General features: G+C 33.5%; 1 protein-coding gene across 3 annotated transcripts in view; it reads right to left on the bottom strand.

Annotated features, from left to right (window-relative positions):
• Positions 1 to 24,894, bottom strand: part of LOC123551061 (integumentary mucin C.1-like) — a 76,424-nt gene extending 51,530 nt beyond the window's left edge. The window contains exon 1 of one of the 3 annotated variants that reach the window (XM_053540537.1): positions 24,443 to 24,894. In XM_053540537.1, coding sequence (XP_053396512.1) covers positions 24,443 to 24,497 — 55 coding nt within the window. In that variant the 5' untranslated portion in view covers positions 24,498 to 24,894. Of the gene's footprint in view, positions 1 to 3,624; positions 3,722 to 22,653; positions 23,116 to 24,442 lie in introns of those variants that run through there. The other 2 variants (XM_053540538.1, XM_053540536.1) reach the window with 2 other exon arrangements.
• Positions 24,895 to 25,187: the final 293 nt, after the last annotated feature.

Genomic DNA, 25,187 nt, shown 5'->3' with positions numbered 1-25,187 from the left:
GATGGACAAGTTCAGTATAGAAATTTAATAGAGTAAGGGTTAAAAGCTACAATGTCGTTAAATGATATCAAATACTGTGAATGATGCGTGTAAGGACAGCAAAGTTGCTAATCCGAGCCTTTTTACGGCCTATTACTTAGTTCGGTGTGAAAAGTCAACGCCCAGGTAAAGTGCACTCGCCAAATGTAATTCCAATTTTATTGCAAATTGTAAGTCAAAGCTAATAGCGGCATTTGATATTTATTACATGATGATTGTCTGACACCACCTAGATTTGCTCTATTTGAACAACAAAGGAATGTTAAAATAGTCTTCAATACATGGAGGTAATAGTCAAAACCAGGAGTTTGCTGTAGAGAGATAGTATATGTTGAGAAGCTACGGGTAAATACGAATATACTTTACATTGTATTGTATTTTGTGATGGTATTCCAAAGTGGAACAAGAACGTGTGTCAATATGTTCATGTTATCTTAATGTTATGAGAACTGATATTTTGGGTACAAATTACGGTTATTGATGGTGTCCAACATTACGACTTTGGAGCATTACTTTTATCTTGAACAAGGCTCCTACTAAATCACAAATTCATTCTTCTGGTGGCGTTTATTACTGGCATGAAAGAGAAAATCACCTTACCACCTTTTCTTTCATACTTAATAAATGCTGGGAACCAATGGATAAACTCTTTAAATATCCATTATAATGGAAGGTGTGTCAAAGAAACCTTTGATGCACAACTTTACATTCTGATTAGCACTTGTCTCTATATCACATACTTTTTGAGCAGCACGTAAAAATGTGACCCACGGACGGAAGGACATAGATAAGAACGGGCGGAAAGAGGCAAATTTGTCTTCAACGTAGGGCAATGCATATAGGTACTGGATACGACGAGTTGCTTGATACAATGGCAATAAACTGCCGTTCGTGTGAAATGTATACGATATATGAGCCGCGCCATGAGAAAACCAACATAGTGGCTTTGCGACCAGCATGGATCCAGACCAGCCTGCGCATCCGCGCAGTCTGGTCAGGATCCATGCTGTCCGCTAACAGTTTCTTTAATTGCCATAGGCTTTGAAAGCGAACAGCATGGATCCTGGCCAGACTGCGCGGATGGGCAGGCTGGTCTGGATCCATGCTGGCCGCAAAGCCACTCTGTTGGTTTTCTCATGGCGCGGCTCATATGCCGTAACCTCTCACAACCAGGAACAAATACCACCAAGGTTTAAATATTTTCTGAATTAAAATTGTACTTCATGCAGATGTTAATCTGTTTGAAATGCAATATATCTGTAAGAAGTAGAGATAGCTTATCTAGAAATCACCGCAAGAGTACCAAATGCCACCCTTCTCTATGAAAAAAAACAACACAAAAAAACAACAATTTATCTTTTTCACATGTCTGAAATTTATTTCTATTTCTGAGAAAATTTGGGCAATTAATCTTATGTTGTAGAATGCTTCACAATTTCATTTTTTACTTAGTTATATTGTAATCTTAATACACGATTTTAGTCAATCATATAAAAAACTTTTATAACAGAAAAATCCTTTTTTCCGGATTAAATTAAGTAAAGCGTGCGGTCCGTTTCTTAAAGTTTTCTTCACGGGAATAAAAGATACTGGCATTTTATCAGTTTTGAAGTAGTTGTCATAACGACATTTCCATTTTTGAAAGAAAATATACCGGAATGAATGTTTTTAAGTTGGGGCAAGGGATCTTAAATATTCGACAGAGTACATCGTTTACGAGCATAATCCAGATGTATGAATGGTTAAATGCTTAAGCTTTCAACACCCATTAAGACAGACCTCGAATCACCTGCTCTTTACCACTGAGGGTTAGAAACACTGCTTGGGGTATAGTATTCTTTCATGCGTGTGTTCATTTTTGGGCACATCTTAGGGAAACTGGATGTTCTTTTTTCATATCTGAAATTTCAACCAAATTGGCATTTTATCGACCAATAAAATATGCAGATATGAGATCAACTGAATACATTCACGTTAGGTACATATAAACACATGTCAATATTTTGGACACGGGAGTCAAGTGTTAACCAGGAATTCAGCCAAATGCAAAATTGTGACCAAGTAACAGAATCAAACGCAAGAGAGTTACCAAGGGTCAGCAAGTTATAAACTCTAGTGAAAAACACTCAAAATGTTACAAAATCAAACAGAGTAACAAAATAAAACACAATAAGGTTACTAAGTAACGAAGTCATATAGTCACAAAATAACAAAATCAAATGCAAAGCAGTGACGAAGAATTAAAATGCAAACGATTAAAGAGACAATCAAGTGCATTTTAAGGAGTCACTCGGTAACAAAAAGGCATGCGGAATATTTGCGAAAATTATATGCACCATCACACATGACCCCTACTTGACCGTTTGAAATATTCATGAAGCAGTTCTTTGGGTCAATCTGCCTCTTTGAACGTTCTAAATATTACAGGCATGTCAGATAGCGCTTGGTCAACCAGATTCGTCAAGTTGGGGACTCTAACAGCTACTGATATATTTTAAGAAAAACTGGCATTACGTTTAGAAAGAAAATACACATTCTACTATAATATTGTTCAACATGTCCCTTGACAAAATCCTATATTTTTTGAAGTCTCACTGTTTTCATTCAAAACTGTTACACTTTGGATATAATCTAACTCCCTTAGTCATTAGAACATTCATAATTTTGAATACATTCCTGTACTACTATGTCACACTGGAAAGTTTATCTCTAGGGATGCAATGTATACTTTAATCAAACTGTCTTTGATAAAACATAATTTTGTGATTTGTATATGATTTATACTTTTTAAACAAAATTACGTTTTATAATTTATATTTTTTACGTTAAAATTTGATTTAATTTATTTCTTCAGGCTAGAATTTACTTTGAGAACTATATAACATAGTTTGAGAACTATATAACATTCAAACCCTTTGATTCTGCAAGCAATCGCGCATTCAAGTCCTGTCACAAAATAACTAATCTCTTATACAGATAGTGTTTTACGTATTACACAATAATTATTATTATTATTGTGATGAAGACTTATATCTAACATGAATTACAAAATGTGGCATTATTCTTACTGACAGCACAGAGGTAGTTTTTTGTGAGAGCGCTTCTATGTAACGAGCATGGATCCTAGTGATCCGTTACTTCATGTAACATGCTCCTCACGGATCGTAAAATCTACCACTACAAGATACATACAAAATCTAAATGAAATGATATTTAAACGAAGTACTATCACTCTTATTAAAATAGTTATTTCGTGACAATATATCATGTACATGATCTATGAATTCAAGATCCGCTAAGTCATTGCAAGATATACTTTAAATAGCTGAAATATTTTCCCCGAAAATATGTAGGATAGAAAATCACGTGCATCGCAATAAAGTCTGTAATTTGTTAGCCTAGTGTCAGACCCGACAAGATTTTTTGTAAACTTTCCTAAGATTAAGTAAGATAAGGAAAAAACCTGCATACGCAAGAAATGCCAGAACGTTGTTAGATCAGAGATCACATACTTTACTAATGAATAAAGCAGTTACAAGATATGCAAATTATACGTAAATTTAACATAAAATTTAATTTTCCTACCTTTAAGACATAACAATCCAATTAGCGCAGATGCAACTAAACTTTCAAGTCCCATTTTGGTCGAGTAGTTATCCAGCTGCATAAATGAATTCATCAGCACACCTAAGTTGCTTTAAAACAATAATTGTGAAAAAAGTTGTCTTTTAGTAAAAATGGTCACGCACTGATGTGGTTGTGATATTTTAATACTTTATCATCCAGAATGAATGAAAAACTTCACTGCTTCAACGGAAGTAATGAGCATTTGTTTCCTTTTGTGACTTTCTTTAAATCGAATGCTTTCATGTTCATGTCTATTTTACGCCCACCTTAAAACTTATACAAGTAAAAGTATGTTAGGCGCATTTCTTTTAATTTTGAATTGTCTTTTTTCTTTAATTAACAAATAACGCTAAAAGCTGAATTTAACACGACAGCGTCAAAACTGTCTACATACATTATTTACATTGAAAGTGTCTAGTTTTCAGCAGTAAGTGTGCCGAAAAAAAGATGCATGCAATTTACAAATGTGATGTTTCGTTTAAAACTTGTAAACATTTGATCACGATATGACATTTTAACAATTTAGGTAGTAATGATGATAATAATATATTTAAATAAATGGAGACTTTCTAGTACTTTGTGCAAAGCATTTCACTCAAGGTTACTAAATAAAAAGGTAAAAGGCAAATGTACGCTTTATCTAACGTCCAATGCTTAGGCATCTAGTAAGAGATACCTATCTGTACTTATTTTATTTCCTGACACAACCCTTTACGTACTGAGTACCAAGCGAGGAAGCTACCAGTATCATTTTTCACGTCTTTGGTATGACGCAGTCGGGGATCTAACCCAAGACCTCCTTCACTTAAAGCGTACACTACTCTTGAGTAATTGTAGTCCATTCAAGCCATTACTTCTCATGTACAAATTCACTTAAATCGAGTCTGCTCTAACATCATTTTCTCACTGTGTACTTTGCTTTTTGTAAGAACTTCTTGCAATTATCTGTTATTATGGATTTGCTAATCCGAACTCTTCGTTCAATAAGACATGTGATCCTAAAGTTTATTAACTTTACAATTACTCTATACATGATTTCATTTTAACATTCCTAACATCGGCAATAATGCTGAGTAAGTTGTCATTTGATAACTGTCTAAGTAATTCATGTTCACTAACCGCAAACAAATAAATTTCATAACATTTATAATTGACTATTACAATACCTATTTCAAGTATTGTATATTTAATCAAGTCTATTTATTATTTACATACAATTCTGAATTTTATTTGGTTAACTATTGTTACTATGATAATTTCTTATTTATTCGGTATGCACTAATCAAAATTTATCATTTATTCCGATATCATTTGAATAAAAAGTCTCTTAGATGCAGAGATGCAAGAAATTACGTGAAAGAATTTTTTGTACTGGCTTTATTCAAGAAAATTCCACTAAAACCTGAAAGATACCAAAGTATCGAGAAATGCGTCAGAAGTTTTGCTAAGTATATTCTTAAATATTTTAAGGAGTAACATCTTTAAGTAGGAAAGAAACTAATGTTTGCGAAAATACCGAAGGAGCAAAAGAACCACCCAATAATCAATGTAAACAACAAATAAAAGAGACACCAAAGAAACACACTTACAACGTGACTACCACATGGCCTATCTGAAATATCTGTGATGTCATGATCTATGAACAATAAACAAAGAATCTACTGATGATTTGTTAAGAATATATGTTGACACTAATCGATATCCAGGTCATCCTAGAGCGACATTTGATAGCTCACATACATGCCAAGAAGCTGCGGGTAAAAATATGGTGTACATTAGACCGTTTTGTATTTTGTAAAAACATGATACTGTAGGGTAAAAACGCGTGTCAGTGTGAAAGGTATAAAAATATAGTTTGTACAACAATTACTATACTTGCTGCGTAATTATGATGTTATTTGGAGCAATGTTATTATTTGAACTTTGTTTGGGTTAATGCAGCGGCATTTCTGCTGCAGTGTGCTTCTCCGGGCTGTTTACATTGGGATTACAAAATCATTCTAAGCGGTTTGGAGTCCTTCAGTACATTTCGTGGCAGTCAAACTTCTGTGCATTTATTTTCTTGTATGGGTTTTATAACTTACTTATGTTTTATTCATATACTATATGTTACTTGATATACATTTTGTTATTAATTCGTAATTTTCTAATATGTATGTATACATATGCAATATTCTTGTCATATTACGAGATACTGTTTATGACGCTGATTATGACATGAAGAATCAGTTTGTTCATAATTTGTTATTTTAATTCACATCTTTCATTTCAATGTATATGCTGAATACTAAAGGTAGAATTTTTAAAATAATTATTTTAGAGGACCATATGTTATACTGCTTATAGCCAAACATGTTATCCTCATTATAATTATTATCTAATCTAATTGTTATTATTAATGTGTTGGTTGCCAAGAGGTTTTAGTAATTTGTTTCTACACGAGGGAACATTCATGTCAGATAATACCGACAGCAAATTAACAGACTGCGGAGAGTCAGACCGTAGTGGCGATATTCAAAATCACAATCTCTTATGTTTAACTAAAAGACAACAAAATAAATATACACAACCACCATCATTATAGTTACACAGTCTCTGATCTAAACTTCTAATGATCCAAGACTGGCATGAAACAGAAAACCTCTTTTATCTTTTATACTTTAGAAATGCCAGAAAATATATAAAACGGTGACCTCGGCCAGTAATTTGATACGTTAAATCTTTAGAAAACGAATTAAAATACAACTAGTCCAAAGTGATAAAAAGATGGAACATTTTGACGAGTTCTGACTTCTTAGTATAAAAAAATGCATTGAAATGTTTTCTTTAATAGTTACGCAATAAATCTACATACTTGATATAATATCAATAATGAAATAACATTTAAAAAAGAAGATAAAAAAGTCTGAATAGGTTAAAATCAGGAAGAACTCGCACTGAAAATGACATAAGAAAGCCCATTTTCCCGTTCAAGTTTAACATGTTTAGGAGTTTTCCCCCGGAAACTCCTAGAAGTCTGATTTCAAAAAAGCAACTTTGCTGTCTTTTCTCACGTAGTAGATATTTCAAGTAATAACATCAATAACATAACGAAATCAAACGGAAACGAACCACCAAGTAAAAAATTCGAACGCAGTAGTCGTCAAGCAATAGAGATACCAAATTATAAATCAAATACAGGTGTTTCACCAATTAACACAATCAGACTAAGTTGGATCACTAAGAAACAAAATCAAAAGCAGTAGAGACACAAAGTAACAAGATCAGTTGCAACAAAGACAAAAAATATAACAGAATCAAATGCAACAGAGTTACCAAGTAAGAAAATCAAATGCAACAGAGTCGCCGAGAAATTAAATCAAATATAACAGTATCACAAAGTAACAATATCAAACGCAACAAAGTGACACTGCACCATAACCAGTCGAACTAAGTTACCAAGAAACAAAACCAAACGCAATAGAGAAACGGGTAACAACATCAAACGCAACAGAATCAATAAACAACAAAACCAAACGCAGTAGACAAACAATTGCAACTACGTTAAGAAGTAACAAAATCAAACACAGGAGTGTCATCAAGCAATGGAGACAACAAGAATCAAAATTAAATGCTACTGTATATAACAAAGTCCTATTTAACAGAGCCACCAATGACATGCCACTCATTTCAGTATCATGCAGGGTAGTCAATACAGCGACGGAGCCGGATAATTGGCTTGACAAGTTGTTACTACTTTCATGATGGACATTAATAGTTTTACGCACTTGTACAATCTCGTTTTGCGTAAATAAGGAGTGTGGTCCCCATCTTAATAAAAACCTTCATTTTTCATAAAATCTCTCTGTCACACTTCTGATTTTTCAAATTTCATTTCCATTTAAAGGCAGCTTTAACTGTGTTGAGTTTCTTTTGTTTTAGTTCAAAGCCTACCTTATCCATCATTTTTATGAATAAATTAAGCATAAATCATGTCATAATTTTATTTGCGTTACACTACGTGAACTACTACTTCAACGTATGTCACCTTTTACTTTCATTTCAGCTCACGATTGACTTTTTTTGCAATTTTCTGTTTTGTGTAGATACAAGCAATCAACAGTAAAACTTAGTTTTATCTGTACTATGCAATGTAAAAAACTAAGTTAGAAAACACCTAAATATTGCCTTAAGAAAAAAAAAAGAATGCACAAGGATAAAAAAGTACAATTGTTTTCGGAAATATAGCTTGTTGTTTGAAATATTCCGCTTGATACATGGGAAATAAAAGCATTTTGTGACAGAGAAAGAGGATAATCATTATAAATTTAATATCAATTAAACTAAAGAAATTGTCTATGTTTCAAGCAACACATTATCTGAGAAAGTTTCTAAACAAGATTTTACCCAATCTGTTTTGAAATGCTAAAGCTACACAACTACGTGTAGGTAATGTGATACTTTGACCGTGCTTAATCCTTACCCTGCTAAATTTCTATAATGAAATTGTGCACCTTTTAATTTGGACAGTACCATTAACTGTAAAAAGGGGTGCTTACCAAAAAGATACTGACTTAATGGCGAACAATGCAGACCATGATCAGACTGCACGGATGTGCAGGCTGATCTTGGTCTACACTGGTCCCAAAGGCAGAATCACTTGCTGCCAGCAGACTAAGGGTTAAGCGGTGGAAATGCCCATTTTGAGAAAAAAATATTTTAAGAAAAGTATTTGTTTGCGATACTACCAGCAGGAAGACATTTTTCGTAAGGAAAATTATTTCGGAGGGATTTTTCTTCATCCACAAATTTTATGAGTAGTAACAAATTAAAACAAATTCTGTTAAACAACTATAGAAAAAGGCTTATACTAGGCTAGAGGGCGTAGACAACAACATGCATTTCCATTACCGTCCACGAGCACGCTCAATCAAACCGAGCCTTTTGTCGTGTTTGGCGACTTGCGGAATTCCCACGTATTTTTTACATACCGACAATGCGCCACTATAGTATACATGATATACAAAGAGATAGTTTATGTTTTTGTTATGATGAAGATAAATATGATGGTCATTTATTATCATGGTCATTTTGTTATATAGATGATATCTATGCCGATGACGAGAAAACAATAGTGAGAGTGATTTAAATGACTAGAGAGGTCTGATGTTGTCGGGAATTGTAGGTGTTCTTATAACTAATTACAACAGATCACAAATCCTTCCTCGATTTGATAACTGCTACAAGCTACAAGCAAGCTACAGGCAAAACCTTAATAAACTAATTTATAATAAAATATTGTCAATGGTGTAAAGAATCATAATGTATCATTTGAATGATCAATGAATGCCTGATCATTTAAGCCATGGCAAGATGAATATGATTATTTTAGAAACATGTAAATCATTCGAGAAAACCTACATGAAAAAAACATTGCAAGTACAACGCTTTAATTGACCTATTCTAAGCTTATTAAATAAAAAAACAAACATACGCTAGAGATGCCTGAAATATGTTAGAACAAAGGTCGCATACTTTACTGGTAGGTCAATTAATTAGAAGATATGCAAATTATATGTAAATTTGACATTAAATTTGAATTTCATACCTTTAAGACATAACAGTCCAATTAACGCAGTGGAAATAAAACTTATAAGTCCCATTTTGGTCGTCTAATTATCCAGATGTAAAACATGAACTCATTAACACACCTTAGTTGCTTTTTAAACAAATGTGAAGTAATAGACGCTTTGGTACCGTTGTTATGTTTTAATATTTTGATCTAAAATATGGCTCAACACCATGTCTTGTGCACTTTTCCATCTGCGAATTTCATCTTTCTAGTATAATACCTTCAGTTCAATATAAAGCGCATTTACATTTACTTTTTATGCTCCTTTTCATGCAAATGTGTCTAAGTCAAGTTATTTTATGTTGGCAATGCGCGAATCTTTTTATTTTGAAATGTCTATTTTCTTTAAACCTTTACGCTAACATTTGAAATAAACACCATCGCGTCAATAGTATCCTCATACATTATTAACATTGAAACTCTACCTCCGTGTGTCTAGTTTTCAGTAGAAAATGCGCTGAAAACTACATATTTAAAAGTTTTGTTTGTAACTTGTAATTACAAGTAATTTTATCACGGTACTTGCATTTTTACGATTAAGATGATACAGTAACACAAAGTTTAGGATGTTAATGTATTGAAATAAAAGGAGACTTCAAAATTTCAATAAATGTTTCTGAATAATAATTGTCCGTTTAAGCCGGTGTAAAGGACGTGTGGGAATTGCAAATTTCATTATTCTCTTATTTACATACACAAGTAAACCGAGTCTGCTATCAATTTTCTATTGCATTATATGTTTTAACCTCTACCCTGCTGAATTTCTAAAACAGACTGGTCTATCATTCAATTTGGGTAGTGCCATTTATTATTCAAAGTGGTGTTTACTGAAAATTTACTGACTGAATAGCGAACAGTGCAGACCATGACGTGCAGGCTGATCTTGGTCTGCTCTGGTCGCAAAGGTAAAATCACTTACCCCACCAGGCTTAAGGTTAAAAGTATATTCTTATAGATTTCATTAAAGGTATGTATTGGTATTACTTTATTTATAAATTGTTGATGGTATCATTATTGACAAACTAACCCAGATGACTCGTATAACAAGTGACACTCTATACATATCCGAACGTTGTCATGATACTGTTGAATACGTTGTTATTTGATATAGGCTAAACGATTGTCTTGGATTTCGACTAACTACGAATCAACTGATAAATGTATTCCAATATCTGAATTTTATCTATTGCAATATCCAAATCAGTGTTGTATATTTACTGCTTGAATGTCTAATTATAAAGAAAAGAGTACCACCCATCATGCCTTCTATCATCAGCGTAAGCGGAATGATATGCAAATGAGCTACATCACGAGAAACCCAACATAGTGCATTTGCGACCAGCATCCGCGCAGTCTGGTCAGGATCCATGCTGTTCGCTAACGGTTTCTCTAATTGCAATAGGCTTTGAAAGCGAACAGCATGGATCCTGGCCAGACTGCGCGGATGCGCAGGCTCGTCTGGATCCATGCTGGTCGCAAATGCACTATGTTGGTTTTCTCATGGTGCGGCTCAAATATTGAATTGACTTCATAATCCGAAAGGACCAGAAAATACAACATCACTGAATCCAAGTATGTAAAGACTTTTCACGACTGCCAACCAGCACCTAAAGACTTTTGCTATGATAGACAATACAATCTATCAGAAGATCTGCTGGAAGCATAGAAAGCAACCAAGCAGAATAATAGTAGACTCGGTTTGATTGAGTCTGTTCCTGAGAATAAGTTCTTTTTTTTTTTTTTTTGCCGTGATTGTTCTACCTTATAATGAACTTCTCTCATTTGTATCGCTCATATACTTTGAGCGTATGTATATTTTTGTTAATATGCAACATTGTATTGAGGTTCGAATTTGTTAAAGCGTTTACATTTTATGAAAACCGTAGTTATCTAAATGTGTGAGAAATTTCAGAAATTTACTAGGTCTAGACTTCTGAGGTGTTCTTGAGTGTCTCCCACCTAACTTAAGAGGCCAGTGCTAGTTATTCCAAGGAAAGACAGCTTCGGGTGTACCGGGCACGTAACAGAATCAGATATTTCGATATGTGCATATATTTCAGCTGAAAATCAAACGGTATAAATTCTAAGTAAGATAAGATTAGACAGTCGTGATTTCAGTTGAATCATTTATCACATTGTTTAAGAACAGCTGTTTTTAAAGCGATTTGACTGGGACATTGACAACAACAAAATCATATCAATAAATCAAAGGTAAGAAATATTTGTACAAAATTGTGTGGTTTTTACCTCTGTATTTTGTGATTTATTTTCCATTCAAATTTTAAAAATCCTACAGGGGCAGCAAGATGCATCCTGTACAAATGAAAATTGTGCAAAATGTCATCAAATGTTGGAGTGACCTTTAGACCAGACCGAGCAAACAAAACTCATATTAAGAACGATACGTGTGAGATGAGCAAGGTCATTAATCTGAAATGATACGTACTTTTTACGGCAAATTTTTCCCCGTCTTTTCTTTTTGTGAAAATTCAACGCCCAGATAAAGGGCACCCATCAAAATGTAATTGTTTCAGTTAAGTGCCCATTTTTATGACAATGCGGGTTGCAAAAGCTATACCGTCATTAAATAACATAAAGATGGGGTTTATAATACGATACCATCTACATTTCACACTATTTGAACAATAGAGACACATTAAAATAAAAGTTAATGATTAGTTTAGAATACAGAAAGCATGTAATGGTTATTATTGAAATCTTAAGCTTTACGGTGTTTGCCCTGAAGAGATGGTCCGAGAGCTCACGGACTTTTATTGCAACAATTGAGGCCAAAAGAAGTTTATACATTTTTGGAAACACTTTTTCATATCCTCCATGAAAACCCATTTCTTAAGTGTCAAAGCCGTGCCTATCTATATTTTGTTCACTTATCTTTGTGATGTGGGAGGTTAAACTCACTTGTAAAAATTTAGGGGGTAGGGTAAAGTTTAAGTTTACCAATTTTTTCACTGTTTAATTACAGTAGCTATTTGATTGTCAGTAAATGTATATATGTCAACCAATGTCAGCAAAAAGAAATTCATCAAAAAGGAATGAAGGGCAAACTTGATATTTAAGGTCAAAGGTCAAATTTATGTACAAATCACAAAAATTGGCGTATTTGAAGTTTATTTTTATTCTTAAAAATTAATTTGTTATCATAAGTCACTCAGTTTTACTTATGTAATGTGTTTATATCAGCCAAAGTCAGAAATGCAAATCTTGTTGCAAAACGTCAAAGTCAACCCTGATAATTGAAGGTCAAAGTTCATTTTCATGCAAAAATGTGAAAAATGTTACCTTTACTTTTTTAATCTGTTTGATATGTATTCGCATTATTAGTCACCGAGGTTAATGTGATTTAATGTCTGTATGTCAGGCAAAGTCAGCAGTGCAGATGTATCCCCAAAACTGCCATGGGTAAAGCTTATACCAAAGGTCAAAGGTCAAATTTGAGTGAAACTTTGCATGAATAGCTTCCTGTTTGAAATATAAATGCTATTCCTAATCATTATTAGTAATTGCTAGTGATTTATTTTAATGTATATGTGTCCCATAATGTCAGTAATAAAGATATCATCTGAAATCAGAAAAGTTCAAATGTGATATAAAGGGTCAAAGGTCATTTTCATGTAAAAGGAAGAAAAAAATGGCTCTTTAACTTTTCTTCTTGTTGATAATATTTTGTCGATATTAGTCAACGATATCAGTTCATTTAATGTATAAATGTTAGGCGATGTCTAGTATGCACATACAATTTCAAAACATTCAAGGTCAACCATAATTTCAAAGGTCAAAGGTCAAAAAAGTGAATAAAATGTTGCAATAATATCACGTGTTTGTAATATATTTTTATGGTTTAAAAGTATTTGATTTGTCATTTTAGTAACTGATCGTTTTTCATTTTACTGTATATATGTCAGACGATGTCATGGAAGAGAAAATAAGTCAAGGTTGAACCTGTTATTAAAGGTCAGGGGTCATTTTTATGTAAAAGATCAATTTGTAGCATACTTACTCATTACTTTGTTCAAAAATAATAGCTCTTGTTAGAATTTTCTGTTGCAATTTATTTTAATGTATACATGTAAAGCAAGGTCAGGAATGTAGGTCTTATTCAAATAAGGCATAGCAAAACCTATTCCCAAAGGTCAAAGGTCAAATTTGCGTGAAAATGAGCAAAAAAAAAACAACAACAGTATTTTTGCAACGATTTTTCATTATTTTTTAGGGTATTTAAAAACTATTAACTAATTATTATTCATTTTAATGTATTTATAACAGATGATATCATTCTTGAAATAATAATGAAAAATTAGTCAAGGTCAAATCTGACATTAAAGGTCAAAGAAGAGGGCCTTTGAAAACTCGCCACTATGAAAAGAAACTGGCTTGAACAGGTTGGGGAGTGAATGCAAAATTCCTCTGCAAGTCTACACAGGCAACGTACGATACATAGCAGAGTACGCATCAACCTCATTGGTACCTGCTTCCAAAACCAGTAAAGATAAACTGGACAAGGTTAAATTTCAGGTCTGAGGGGCAATGAAAACAACTCAAATAAAATGAATCGAAAAGACAGCCAACCCTGAACAATTAGAGACAAGACGAGAGTACAAAGCTTTTGACCGTGCATAGAAGGCAAAGAGACTACCATCCCACCCACTCCACTCAAAATTCGAGAGCAGAACCAAGAACAAACTGATAAGACAGAGTCTTATCCACATCGTCAAAAACTGCAAAAATAGAAAACAGCAGCACTGGACACAGAGGCAGAGCCGCTCGAGCCCAATGAATGGTTTCCCAGACAATGTGCTCCCAAGATCACATTTGAGGTGCCAGGAGTAGAAGAAAAGAGAAAGCAAAATCAGGCTTACCAACAATCTCTTACGCTAGAAATGATCAATAACCGCTATCCAGCACACTCTTGCATCCAAGAATATACCAATGGATCAGTGAAAAAAGCAGTTCAGAAAGCTTGGGGTGATGCCTACATCAAATTTTCAGACAGCTCCTCCTTCATACTCTCTCATACAGTCGGCAAGAGATGCTCCAACTACAGATCCAGATGCAAGCCCTCACATCAGCGACACTGGAACAGTATGAGCGAGGAGAAAAGGGACAATTTATTCCTAACAGACCCCAAGTCAACTCTTCAGGCTCTCTCAGCAGATCCATCAGACAATTTAATCAGACAGCTGTTGAAAAACATCAGTCTCCTGCCTGAGAACAACAATGTAGCATTTCGATAGACTGCTGCACATATGGGCATAGCTGGAAATGAAGCTGAGCACAATCTTGCAAAGACACAACCAGATAAATACAGCCCAAACCTCAAACTTCATACAGAGAAGCTCAGACTCTGTGGAAGAACAGCTTTGCGTCAGACTTGAAGAACATAAATGGAGGTTACCCGCCAAATCATGACTGTCTACACAAGCTAAACAGCCAATTAGAGAAAGCTAAATGTCAGTGCGGATCAGAGGAACAAACACCGTTTCACATTCTGCAGAGTTGTTCCTATCTGGAAGAAGCACGCCAGAAAGTTTGGCCAACAGGCATCCAATTTGAGACCAAGCCGTGAAGAGATATCAGCGACCTGCAGAATACGATGCAGTTCATTGCCGCATCTAATCATAAAATATAAAACGGCCATAAGAAGATGGAAGGCAGTAAGGAAGTAAAGGCTAACTTTAAAATGAATTAACATCAAGCTATAACAAGATATGTTTGAACAAAGAAATAAAATAACAATGCTATCTTTTGTATTTATTACCCGAAAATGAATTTTAAACTTTAACTTCAGGACTGATCTAGACCCATGTCTTATGATATCTCCACTGTAGACATTGACCCATATATAGATAATGTATATACATGTATGAGACTTCAAGGAATAACCAGAAAATATTAATATTAATAATGACAAAATACTTTTAAACAATGAAAAGTATTGCAAAAATGCTACTTTTTGCGATCTTTCACGCAAATTTCACCTTTTACCTTTGATATAAGCTTTAACAATCACTGTTTTTGAAATTAGATCTGCATTGCTGACATTGATTTACAAATAAACATAAGACAAAATTGCTTTCAATGAACAAAATGACAATATAATTTGTAACGAAGAAGAAATTAAAAATGCTGTATTTTGAATTTTTACATGAAAATGACCTTTGACCTTTAATGTCAGGTTTGACCTTGACTTACTTTTCATTATTATTTCAACCGTGATATTGTCAGTTGTATATATTTGAAAATGAATACTGATCAGTTTTACTAGTAGTGACAGAAATAACCTACACAATAAAGAATCGAAGCCTTGAAATGTGTGATGGTTGCGGGTTTTTGGTAGATTTATTTTCTGTTTAAAATGCCAGTCTATGAATATACATGAATGAGAAACAAATACAAATTTAATGTGCATCATATCTAAGATGAACTCTGCCTGACCCAGCTTGTGATGTAACCATGGGCTGGAATACCTTATCATTGATAGTTCTTATATAATATAAATGGTTAGTGTGAGTGGATACAGGCTGAATAAGAATTGCTTGTTCATTGATAATTCATCCGCACTGTGCATGAATGGGGCTATTTTGTGTAGCACATGAACATCTTTTGGATTTGATTTCTGAATAAAATAAAGATGTTATGATAGTCAAAAATACACTTTAACTTCGGTAGCGGCTTAAACCCGCAACCAAAAATCATTGCAAAATTCTTGTTATTTGGCGAATTCTTACACAAATTTGACCTTTGACCTTTGATAATAGGTTTGCCTTTTACTTATAAGGATAAGACCTTCATTGCTAACCTTGCTTGACATGTATACATTAAAGTAAATTGCTAACAGTGAATTATAACAACAAGCTATTTTTGATTAAAGTAATGAGTAAGTATGGTAAAGGTTGTGATTTTTTATACAAAAGTGACCCCTGGCATCCAATACCAGGTTTGACCTTGACTTATTTTCTCTTCTATGACATCGTCTGTCATATATACAGTAAAATGAACAACGATCAGTTACTAAAATGACAAAACAAATACTTTTAAACAATAAAAATTATTACAAATAGGTGATATCTTTGCAACATTTTACTCACTTCTTTGACCTTTGACCTTTGACCTTTGATATTATGGTTGACCTTGAATGTTTTGAAATTGTATGTGCATACTAGACATCGCCTAACATTTATACATTAAATGAACTGATATCGTTGACCAATATCGACAAAATATTATCAACAAGAAGAAAGTTAAAGAGCCATTTTTTTCTTCCTTTTACATGAAAATGACCTTTGACCCTTTATATCACATTTGAACTTTTCTGATTTCAAATGATATCTTTATTACTGACATTGTGGGACATATAATATATTTATACATTAAAATAAATCACTAGCAATTACTAATAATGATTAGGAATAGCATTTATATTTCAAACAGGAAGCTATTCATGCAATTTTTCACTCAAATTTGACCTTTGACCTTTGATATAAGCTTTACCCTTGGCAGTTTTGGGGTTACATCTGCACTGCTGACTTTGCCTGACATACAGACATTCAAACAAATTAACTTCGGTGACTTATAATGCGAATACATATTAAACAGATTAAAAAAGTAAAGGTAACATTTTTCACATTTTTTGCATGAAAATGAACTTTGACCTTCAATTATCAGGGTTGACTTTGACGTTTTGCAACAAGATTTGCATTTCTGACTTTGGCTGATATAAACACATTACATAAGTAAAACTGAGTGACTTATGATAACAAACTAATTTTTAAGAATAAAAATAAATTTCAGATATGCCAATTTTTGTGATTTGTACATAAATTTGACCTTTGACCTTAAATATCAAGTTTGCCCTTCATTCCTTTTTGATGAATTTCTTTTTGCTGACATTGGTTGACATATATACATTTACTGACAATCAAATAGCTACTGTAATTAAACAGTGAAAAAATTGGTAAACTTAAACTTTACCCTACCCCCTAAATTTTTACAAGTGAGTTTAACCTTCCATATCACAAACATAAGTGAACAAAATATAGATAGGCACGGCTTTGACACTTAAGAAATGGGTTTTCATGGAGGATATGAAATAGTGTTTCCAAAAATGTATAAACTTCTTTTGGCCTCAATTGTTGCAATAAAAGTCCGTGAGCTCTCGGACCAAGATATTCGTATCGAGATACTGCGGGTAAACAGGGAGTAAGTTTCATTGATAAAATATGATACCGTCAAATAAGGACAAGTGTATGTATGCTTAGGTTGTCTGAAAGGTATAAAACAGATATTTTGTACAAATATTACTTGTCATATGATTATTGTGTTGGTTCGGGTAACGTGTTGCTTATAGCCGAATGACAAACTAATTTGGTTCCAACTCTTACATGAAGGAACACACGTATAGCAGACTGCCGGCAGACGAACCTAAGAACAAGCGCACTGTCGGCGGTATTCGAATTCACAACCTTTTAACATAATGATAACATTAAAAATACTGGCACTTAATGTGAAAACGCAAGCGCCGTCATAGTGCACACAGAATGCCAATGATTTAAGACTGAAATGAAATAGAAAACTTCATTATCTTTTATATTTGAAAAATGTCAGAAAATAACGTAAAACTGTAACTTGAGCATGGACTTTTATCACTTAAATCTTCAGAATGCACGAAAGTAGTTACGTCAAAAGTGACCGAATTCGCCTAAAAGCATCAATACTTTTTTTTATATAAGATTATCGTTATACTTTAAGTCTTTTTGATCTGATATCAATGAAACAATAAAAATAAGACAGATGAAAAGTTCTAATCAGTTTAATAGCGAGCTCGAAGAGCAGGGCCTGCTCGAGAATCGAGCTTTACGGTAACGCAAGTATACTTTCACACTTGGTGATGGATTTGAAAAGTTTCGTCGGAAGTTCTTAAAAAGCGCACCCTAGCGGACAGGTGCTCACAGGAAATACTTCTTTCCGGAGTGAATAAAGAACTTCATTCAATTGCTAAAAATTATTCATCACTCAACAATAATGAAATAATGATTTCCATTTGTTTGAAAAAAATAATATGAAAAAGGCAAAGCCTCTGAGCGAGCGTAGCTTAAACGGCAAAGAAACTATTCACTGCTTAAAACAATTCCGAGAACCTATTCACTTGAAAAGAAACAAAAATTTAGTGTCATTATACCTGGAACAGCGAATATCATACGTTGCAAAATTTATGGAAAGCCGGTGTCACGGTGACGTCATTACCTGTTTGTGGCGTTCTTATGGCTTTATGCTTATTTATGACATTTTATCCCATTTTCTGGCCAATGCTTGATCTTTTAAAAGAAAATCATATTTTTTTCTACCAACTGGAAATCTTTCTTGCATTATTTTTGAGTGATGGATAATATTCAGCAATCAAATGAAGTTCTGTATTCACTGCCAACAAAGCATTTCCTGTGAGCACCTGTCCTCTAGGGACACGCACTTTGTAAATAAAAGCAAAATTGAAATTATTTAACATAACTTTTTTAAAAATAAAGACACCTAATGAACATAAAGATTGTAACTCAAATATAAAATTTAAAAAAAAAACAAGAACAATTTTCCCGACTTTGACGGAAGTAGAACAAAATGGCGGCACCCAAAATGGCGGCGCCCAGACGAGAGGAAAATTTTTCAGCTACATCACTTTGCCACATTCGGCACACCTTTGTTATATTCGCCTACACATTGCCGTAAGGCGAGCTACGCTCGCTAATATGAAAAAGGCAAAGCCTCTGAGCGAGCGTAGCTTAAACGGCAAAGAAACTATTCACTGCTTAAAACAATTCCGAGAACCTATTCACTTGAAAAGAAACAAAAATTTAGTGTCATTATACCTGTAACAGCGAATATCATACGTTGCAAAATTTATGGAAAGCCGGTGTCACGGTGACGTCATTACCTGTTTGTGGCGTTCTTATGGCTTTATGCTTATTTACGACATTTTATCCCATTTTCTGGCCAATGCTTGATCTTTTAAAAGAAAATCATATTTTTTTTTTCTACCAACTGGAAATCTTTCTTGCATTATTTTTGAGTGATGGATAATATTCAGCAATCAAATGAAGTTCTGTATTCACTGCCAACAAAGCATTTCCTGTGAGCACCTGTCCTGTAGGGACACGCACTTTGTAAATAAAAGCAAAATTGAAATTATTTCCATAACATAACTTTTTTAAAATTAAAGACACCTAATGAACATAGAGATTGTAACTCAAATATAAAATTAAAAAAAAAACAAAAACAATTTTCCCGACTTTGACGGAAGTAGAACAAAATGGCGGCACCCAAAATGGCGGCGCCCAGACGAGAGGAAAAATTTTCAGCTAATCACTTTTGCCCCATTCGGCACATCTTTGTTATATTCGCCTACACATTGCCGTAAGGCGAGCTACGCGCTCGCAATTGCGCTTCGCGCAATTGCTCGCGAGCTATGCTCGCTATTATTTTCATTTAAAAGATCAAGCATCGGCCAGAAAATGGAAAAAATGTCATTAATAAGCAGAAAGAAACGGGAACGCGGTAATGACGTCACCGTGACACCGGCTTCCCATAAATTTTGCAACGTATGATATTCACTGTTATAGGTATGGTGACACTAAATGTACACTTTTTCAAGTGAATAGGTTCTCCTGAATTCTTGTGAGTAGTGAATAGTTTCTTTGTGACAAATAAATGATGCATAATATTTTAAGCTAAATCCAATTTCTTTGAGCTCGCTTTGAGGCTTTGCCTTATTTCATATTAGGGGATCGATCCCTCTACGGTAACATGCGATATATACCGAATGAGATATACTATCGAATTATACCGAATGAGAATTAAAAAATGTGTCATTCCTGCACGTGCACAGAGCGTCTGACTTCGGATTTTTTGGAAGAATACGCTTTTTCCTTCTGCGTAATAAGCGTCCACATAACTTGTCCGAACCGCAACGTCTTGTACATCAGTACACGTATGGGCGGTATTGTTTTTTTATTCCAAAATCTATCTTTAAATTGGTATAAATGTAACAATTCCCGATTGAGGCAGTTTCTTATTTCATATTAGAGGTTTTTGTCGAGCGAGTTAGAAACACTCCTTTGATTAAAATTGCAAAGTCATTTTTCAAGGTCAGAGGTACCACCTCTAGAAAGGCATTACGGTAAGTAAATATTATTATAAATTATATTAAGATGGCGGGGTTATCTTGAATATTCAACAGTACATAGCTATTTTGAACAAAATAAAACTACATGAATAGTGAAAAAAAAAAACGTTTTCTGTCATCCCTGCATCACATTCACGAAACAACTTTCATATTCTATTCCCTCTGTTGATAAAGCATACTTTAAATGACGATATTTTATGTATGAATGTTGTTGTTATATAAAAATTGAACCAAGAGCATATTTGCCAGTACGTCACCTTAAACTCCTTACAATGCAAAACACACATTTTGCAACGAGGGCTTCTGACAGTTTTTATGAATCTGTCTATTTTTTGTATAATTGTATAAAGTCTCAAGCGTGGCGTGCCATTAAAATCCATTGCGCAACAGACTGAGTTGATTTTCTTTTAATGTTTTAATTAAGCAATCGCACTCAACATCTTATAAATATATTTATTTCACGTCATATTTTTCTAGCTTTATACTATATGAACCGCAAAAAATTTAACGTATGTTGACACAGTTTGTTGTCGTTTCTTTTAAGCATTCAACGGTAAGATAATGAGCCGCTCCATGAGAAAACCAACATAGTGCATTTGCGACCAGCATGAATCCAGACCAGACTGCGCATCCATACTGTTCGCTAACGGTTTCTCTAATTGCAATAGGCTTTGAAAGCGAACAGTATGGATCCTGGTCTGGATCCATGCTGGTCGCAAATGCAATTATGTTGGTTTTCTCATGGAGTGGCTCAGTTATGGTGTTCTGATACGTTTGTTTGTCAGCTTATACTTAGACGCCATCGGTATTCTTCTAGAAGACTGTGGAGGGTAGTGCAAGACACATAGCCCGCTCCGATTCCGGAAGTTATATGGTCCTTTCGCGTGCCAGATGTAAAGTACCAATACACAGGACTCTGCAGTTTTGATATTATATGAAAGACAATTACTTGTAAATAGCTTTTTCTTATCAAACGTCTTTCCATAAAGAATTATTAAAACTTCAATATCCTAAGATTTGATTTTTTAATGTTAATGACACCATAAAGGTGACATGAATTATTTCCCAAAGATTATATTTGTAATTTGCTTTGAAATGTTATCATGCCATGACCGCGGATAGTTAGTAACTTTAAGATACCAACAAAAAATTAATGTACTTTTTTGGTACCGACAGGAAACGCCCTTTATGAAAAGTTGTTATTTTAAGAAAGTGGTTTGTCCACGACATTGACAAGACAAAGAATTAATATCAATAAATCTAAGGTAAGGAAATTTATTCAAAAGAGCCTTCTTTCAACTGACAAATTATGTGATTTATAACAAATTAAACAAATGATGTTATACATCAATAACAAAAACAAAATACAAAAAAGACAATACGTCATTCTTCACCTATCACTGTAAACATTCTAATATACATGTAGTAGCTAAATGTACCTCCTGGTTTCTTTAAATAAGTTTAAAAATCTTTTTAAAATGTATGTTTATTGTCAAATATTTTTCACGATGAAGATAATCATGCTAATCATGATAATAGTAATGGTGGTGGTTGTAGTGAAGAAGATGATGATGATGATGTAATGATGATGATGGTATGATGATGACAACAATGATGATGATGATGATGATATTTATGTTGATGGCGGGAAAAAAGTAATAGCAAGAGGGTTCTCAGTAGTTAATAAGTAGTTAATGAGGTCTACCATTATAGAAAAATGTGGATGAGGATGTTTTCAAGGTCAATGCATTCTCGTAACTAAATATTACAGTTACCAAACCCGGTAGCTATCGATATAACCGGGATGAACCAGTAATGAAATAAAATACTGTCTTTATTGTTAATTCATCCTTGTTAAATTGTTATTTCATGTCATCGTATCATTTACAGGATCTTTGAAGGCAAAAACTGAAATTTCCTCATTATACATTAAATTCCCAGAAATCTACAAACAAAACACGCGCATTGCACTGAACATGATTTTAAAACGTCTGCGGTTTGTCAGCCTCGTGTCAGATCTGACAAACTTTCTAGTAACCTTTCATTAACTTAGGTATGATAACAAAAAACAACAGTGGTAAGAAAAATCAGTTATCAAACAGGTCACTTATTTTGATTGATTAATAAATCAATTAGACTATATGTAAATTATATGTACATTTAATATCGAATTTGAATATCATACCTTTAAGACACAACAATCCAATCAGAGCAGATGAAATCAAATGTCGAAATCCCATAGTGGTCGTTTTAATTTCCAGATGCCAAATAATTAATTCCCCAACATCTAAAACATACACCTTTTTCTTTTTTAAACAATTGTGAAATAAAATTTAAAAAAAAAATGTTGTTTACTAATACTCGTCACGCAATGATGTGGTTGTCATGTTTTAACATTTTTTCATCCCGAATAAATGAAAATTTCACTGGTTCTTCGTTATGTCGTATTTTGCCCGCACTTATTTGTGTGTGTGTTTTCCCCTTAATATTCTTCCAGTTTCACGCGGCGGGTTTTTACGCACACTAATGTTTAGAGTTTGATAGTCGTGTTCAAGTAACGTCAATTTATGTGCATTTCTTTTTTATACTGCAAAAGTCCACTTTGTTTAAAACTTTACCACATTAAGTCTGAAATAGACATGAATTGACAATACGATCGAATCGAACAGAGCATTAAACATTATTAACGAAACTCTATCTTCTTGTGTCAAGTTTTTCGGTAAAAAGTACGGTGAAAAAAAAAAGCTGTATAAAATTTACATATGTTGATGTTTGTAACTTGTAAATATTTTAAAAGACAAGAAATTTTATCACGATACTGGCAGTTTAATGGTGTAGTGAATACTTAGATTACGTAAAGTGTTTGGTGCCGACACACACGTTTTAGTGCTTTGGGGTCATATCTTTCACTCAAGGCTATTGAACATAAGGGGTCCGATTTAACCAGTTTTAGGGGCTTTAGGGGTGTTGCGCATTTCATAACCTCTCATGAACAGATATAATTAAACAGAGACTGCTATTATATTGTATCGGTTGAGTTCTCTTCTTTCAAAGAATCTGTTGATATACATTATTTGAAAAATCTTATTTAGTTTAATTTCTCACAAACCAATAGGAATATTTCTTGCAATAATGAGATGCTGTTGTTGCTATTATTATTACTGACACATGCTAACGTAGACTCCTAATTAAATGATTAATTGTCTTGATAGTAATGTTCAATTAACTCTACTGCCATCATCATTTCATTTTAACATTTTGACATTGATCCTATTGTTGAATACGCGAAACCGCGATACAGAACTCGTTTGCTAAATGAAGCATGTTGTTTATTTGATATTGACTGAATTAATGTATTGGATGCCTGCAGAATGTCATCTTTTACAACAAAATTATTCTATTATCAAACAGTGACATCATATGGATCTTTACTTTGGTATCTAACAAAGTTTCAACTATTGTTTTATCAGATGGACCATTATATCTTGCCGTTCGAATAGTATTTTGCAGAGTCTTGATTAAAGTACTATGTTAAGTGTGGCCATTGGCTAGACAACCGGCCATATATATAGCAATTCAGTCAGTAATTTAGATCAGTTATAAATGAACAAAGTAGTTATTGTTAATCTCATCCATGTAAAATTGTTATTTCATGACATCATATCATTTACAGAATCTTTGAATGCAAGAACTGAAATTTCCTCATCATACTTTGAATTCCAAGAAAATCTACAAACAAAACACGCACATTGCAAAAAAAACATGATTTAAAACGTCTGCGTTTGTTAGCCTCGTGTCAGAGCTGACAAACTTTCAATAACTTAAATTAACGAAAACCATCAGTCGAAAGAATAAAATCTATTTTCACAGAGGTAACATATTTAAACAAAGAGGTGACATATTTGACTGATGATAAATCAATTAGACTGTATGTAAATAATATGTAAATTTAATATCAAATTTGAATATCATACCTTTAAGACACAACAATCCAATTAGCGCAGATGAAATCAAATGTTCAAATCCCATAGTGGTCGTTTTAACTTCCAGATGCCAAATAATTAATTCCTCAACACCTAAAACATACGCCTTATTTTCTTGTTTAAACGATTGTGAAATAAAAAAAATTCCGTTGTTTACTTATAAATACTTGTCACGCAATGATGTGTTTGTCATGTTTTAACCATTTTTCATCCCGAATAAATGAAAATTTCACTGGTTCTTCGCTATGTCGTATTTTGCGTGCACTTATTATTAATTTATTTTTTTGTTTTTATGCTTCCAGTTTCAAGCGGCGGATTTTTACGCACACTTATGTTTAAATTTTGATAAACGTGTTCAGTAAGTAACGTAAATTTATGTGCATTTCTTTTTATACTGCAAAGTCCACTTTGTTTAAAACTTTACCACATTAAGACTGAAATAGACATGAAATTGACAATACGATCCAGTCAAACAGAGCATTAAACATTATCAACATCGAAACTCTATCTTCTTGTGTCAAGTTTTTCGGTAGAAAGTACGCTGAAAAACAAGCTGTATAAAATTTACATATGTTGATGTTTGTAACTTGTAAATATTTTAAAAGACAAGAAATTCTATCACGATACTGGCAGTTTAATGGTGACGTGAATGCTTAGATTACGTAAAGCGTTTGGTGCTGACACAGGCGTTTTAGTGCTTTCACTCGAGGTTATTGGACACAAGGGGTTCGAATTA

Source organism: Mercenaria mercenaria, chromosome 4, assembly GCF_021730395.1.
Source record: "Mercenaria mercenaria strain notata chromosome 4, MADL_Memer_1, whole genome shotgun sequence".
NCBI classification, from domain to species: Eukaryota; Metazoa; Mollusca; class Bivalvia; order Venerida; family Veneridae; genus Mercenaria; species Mercenaria mercenaria.
This window is presented reverse-complemented; position numbering and strand designations above follow the sequence as displayed.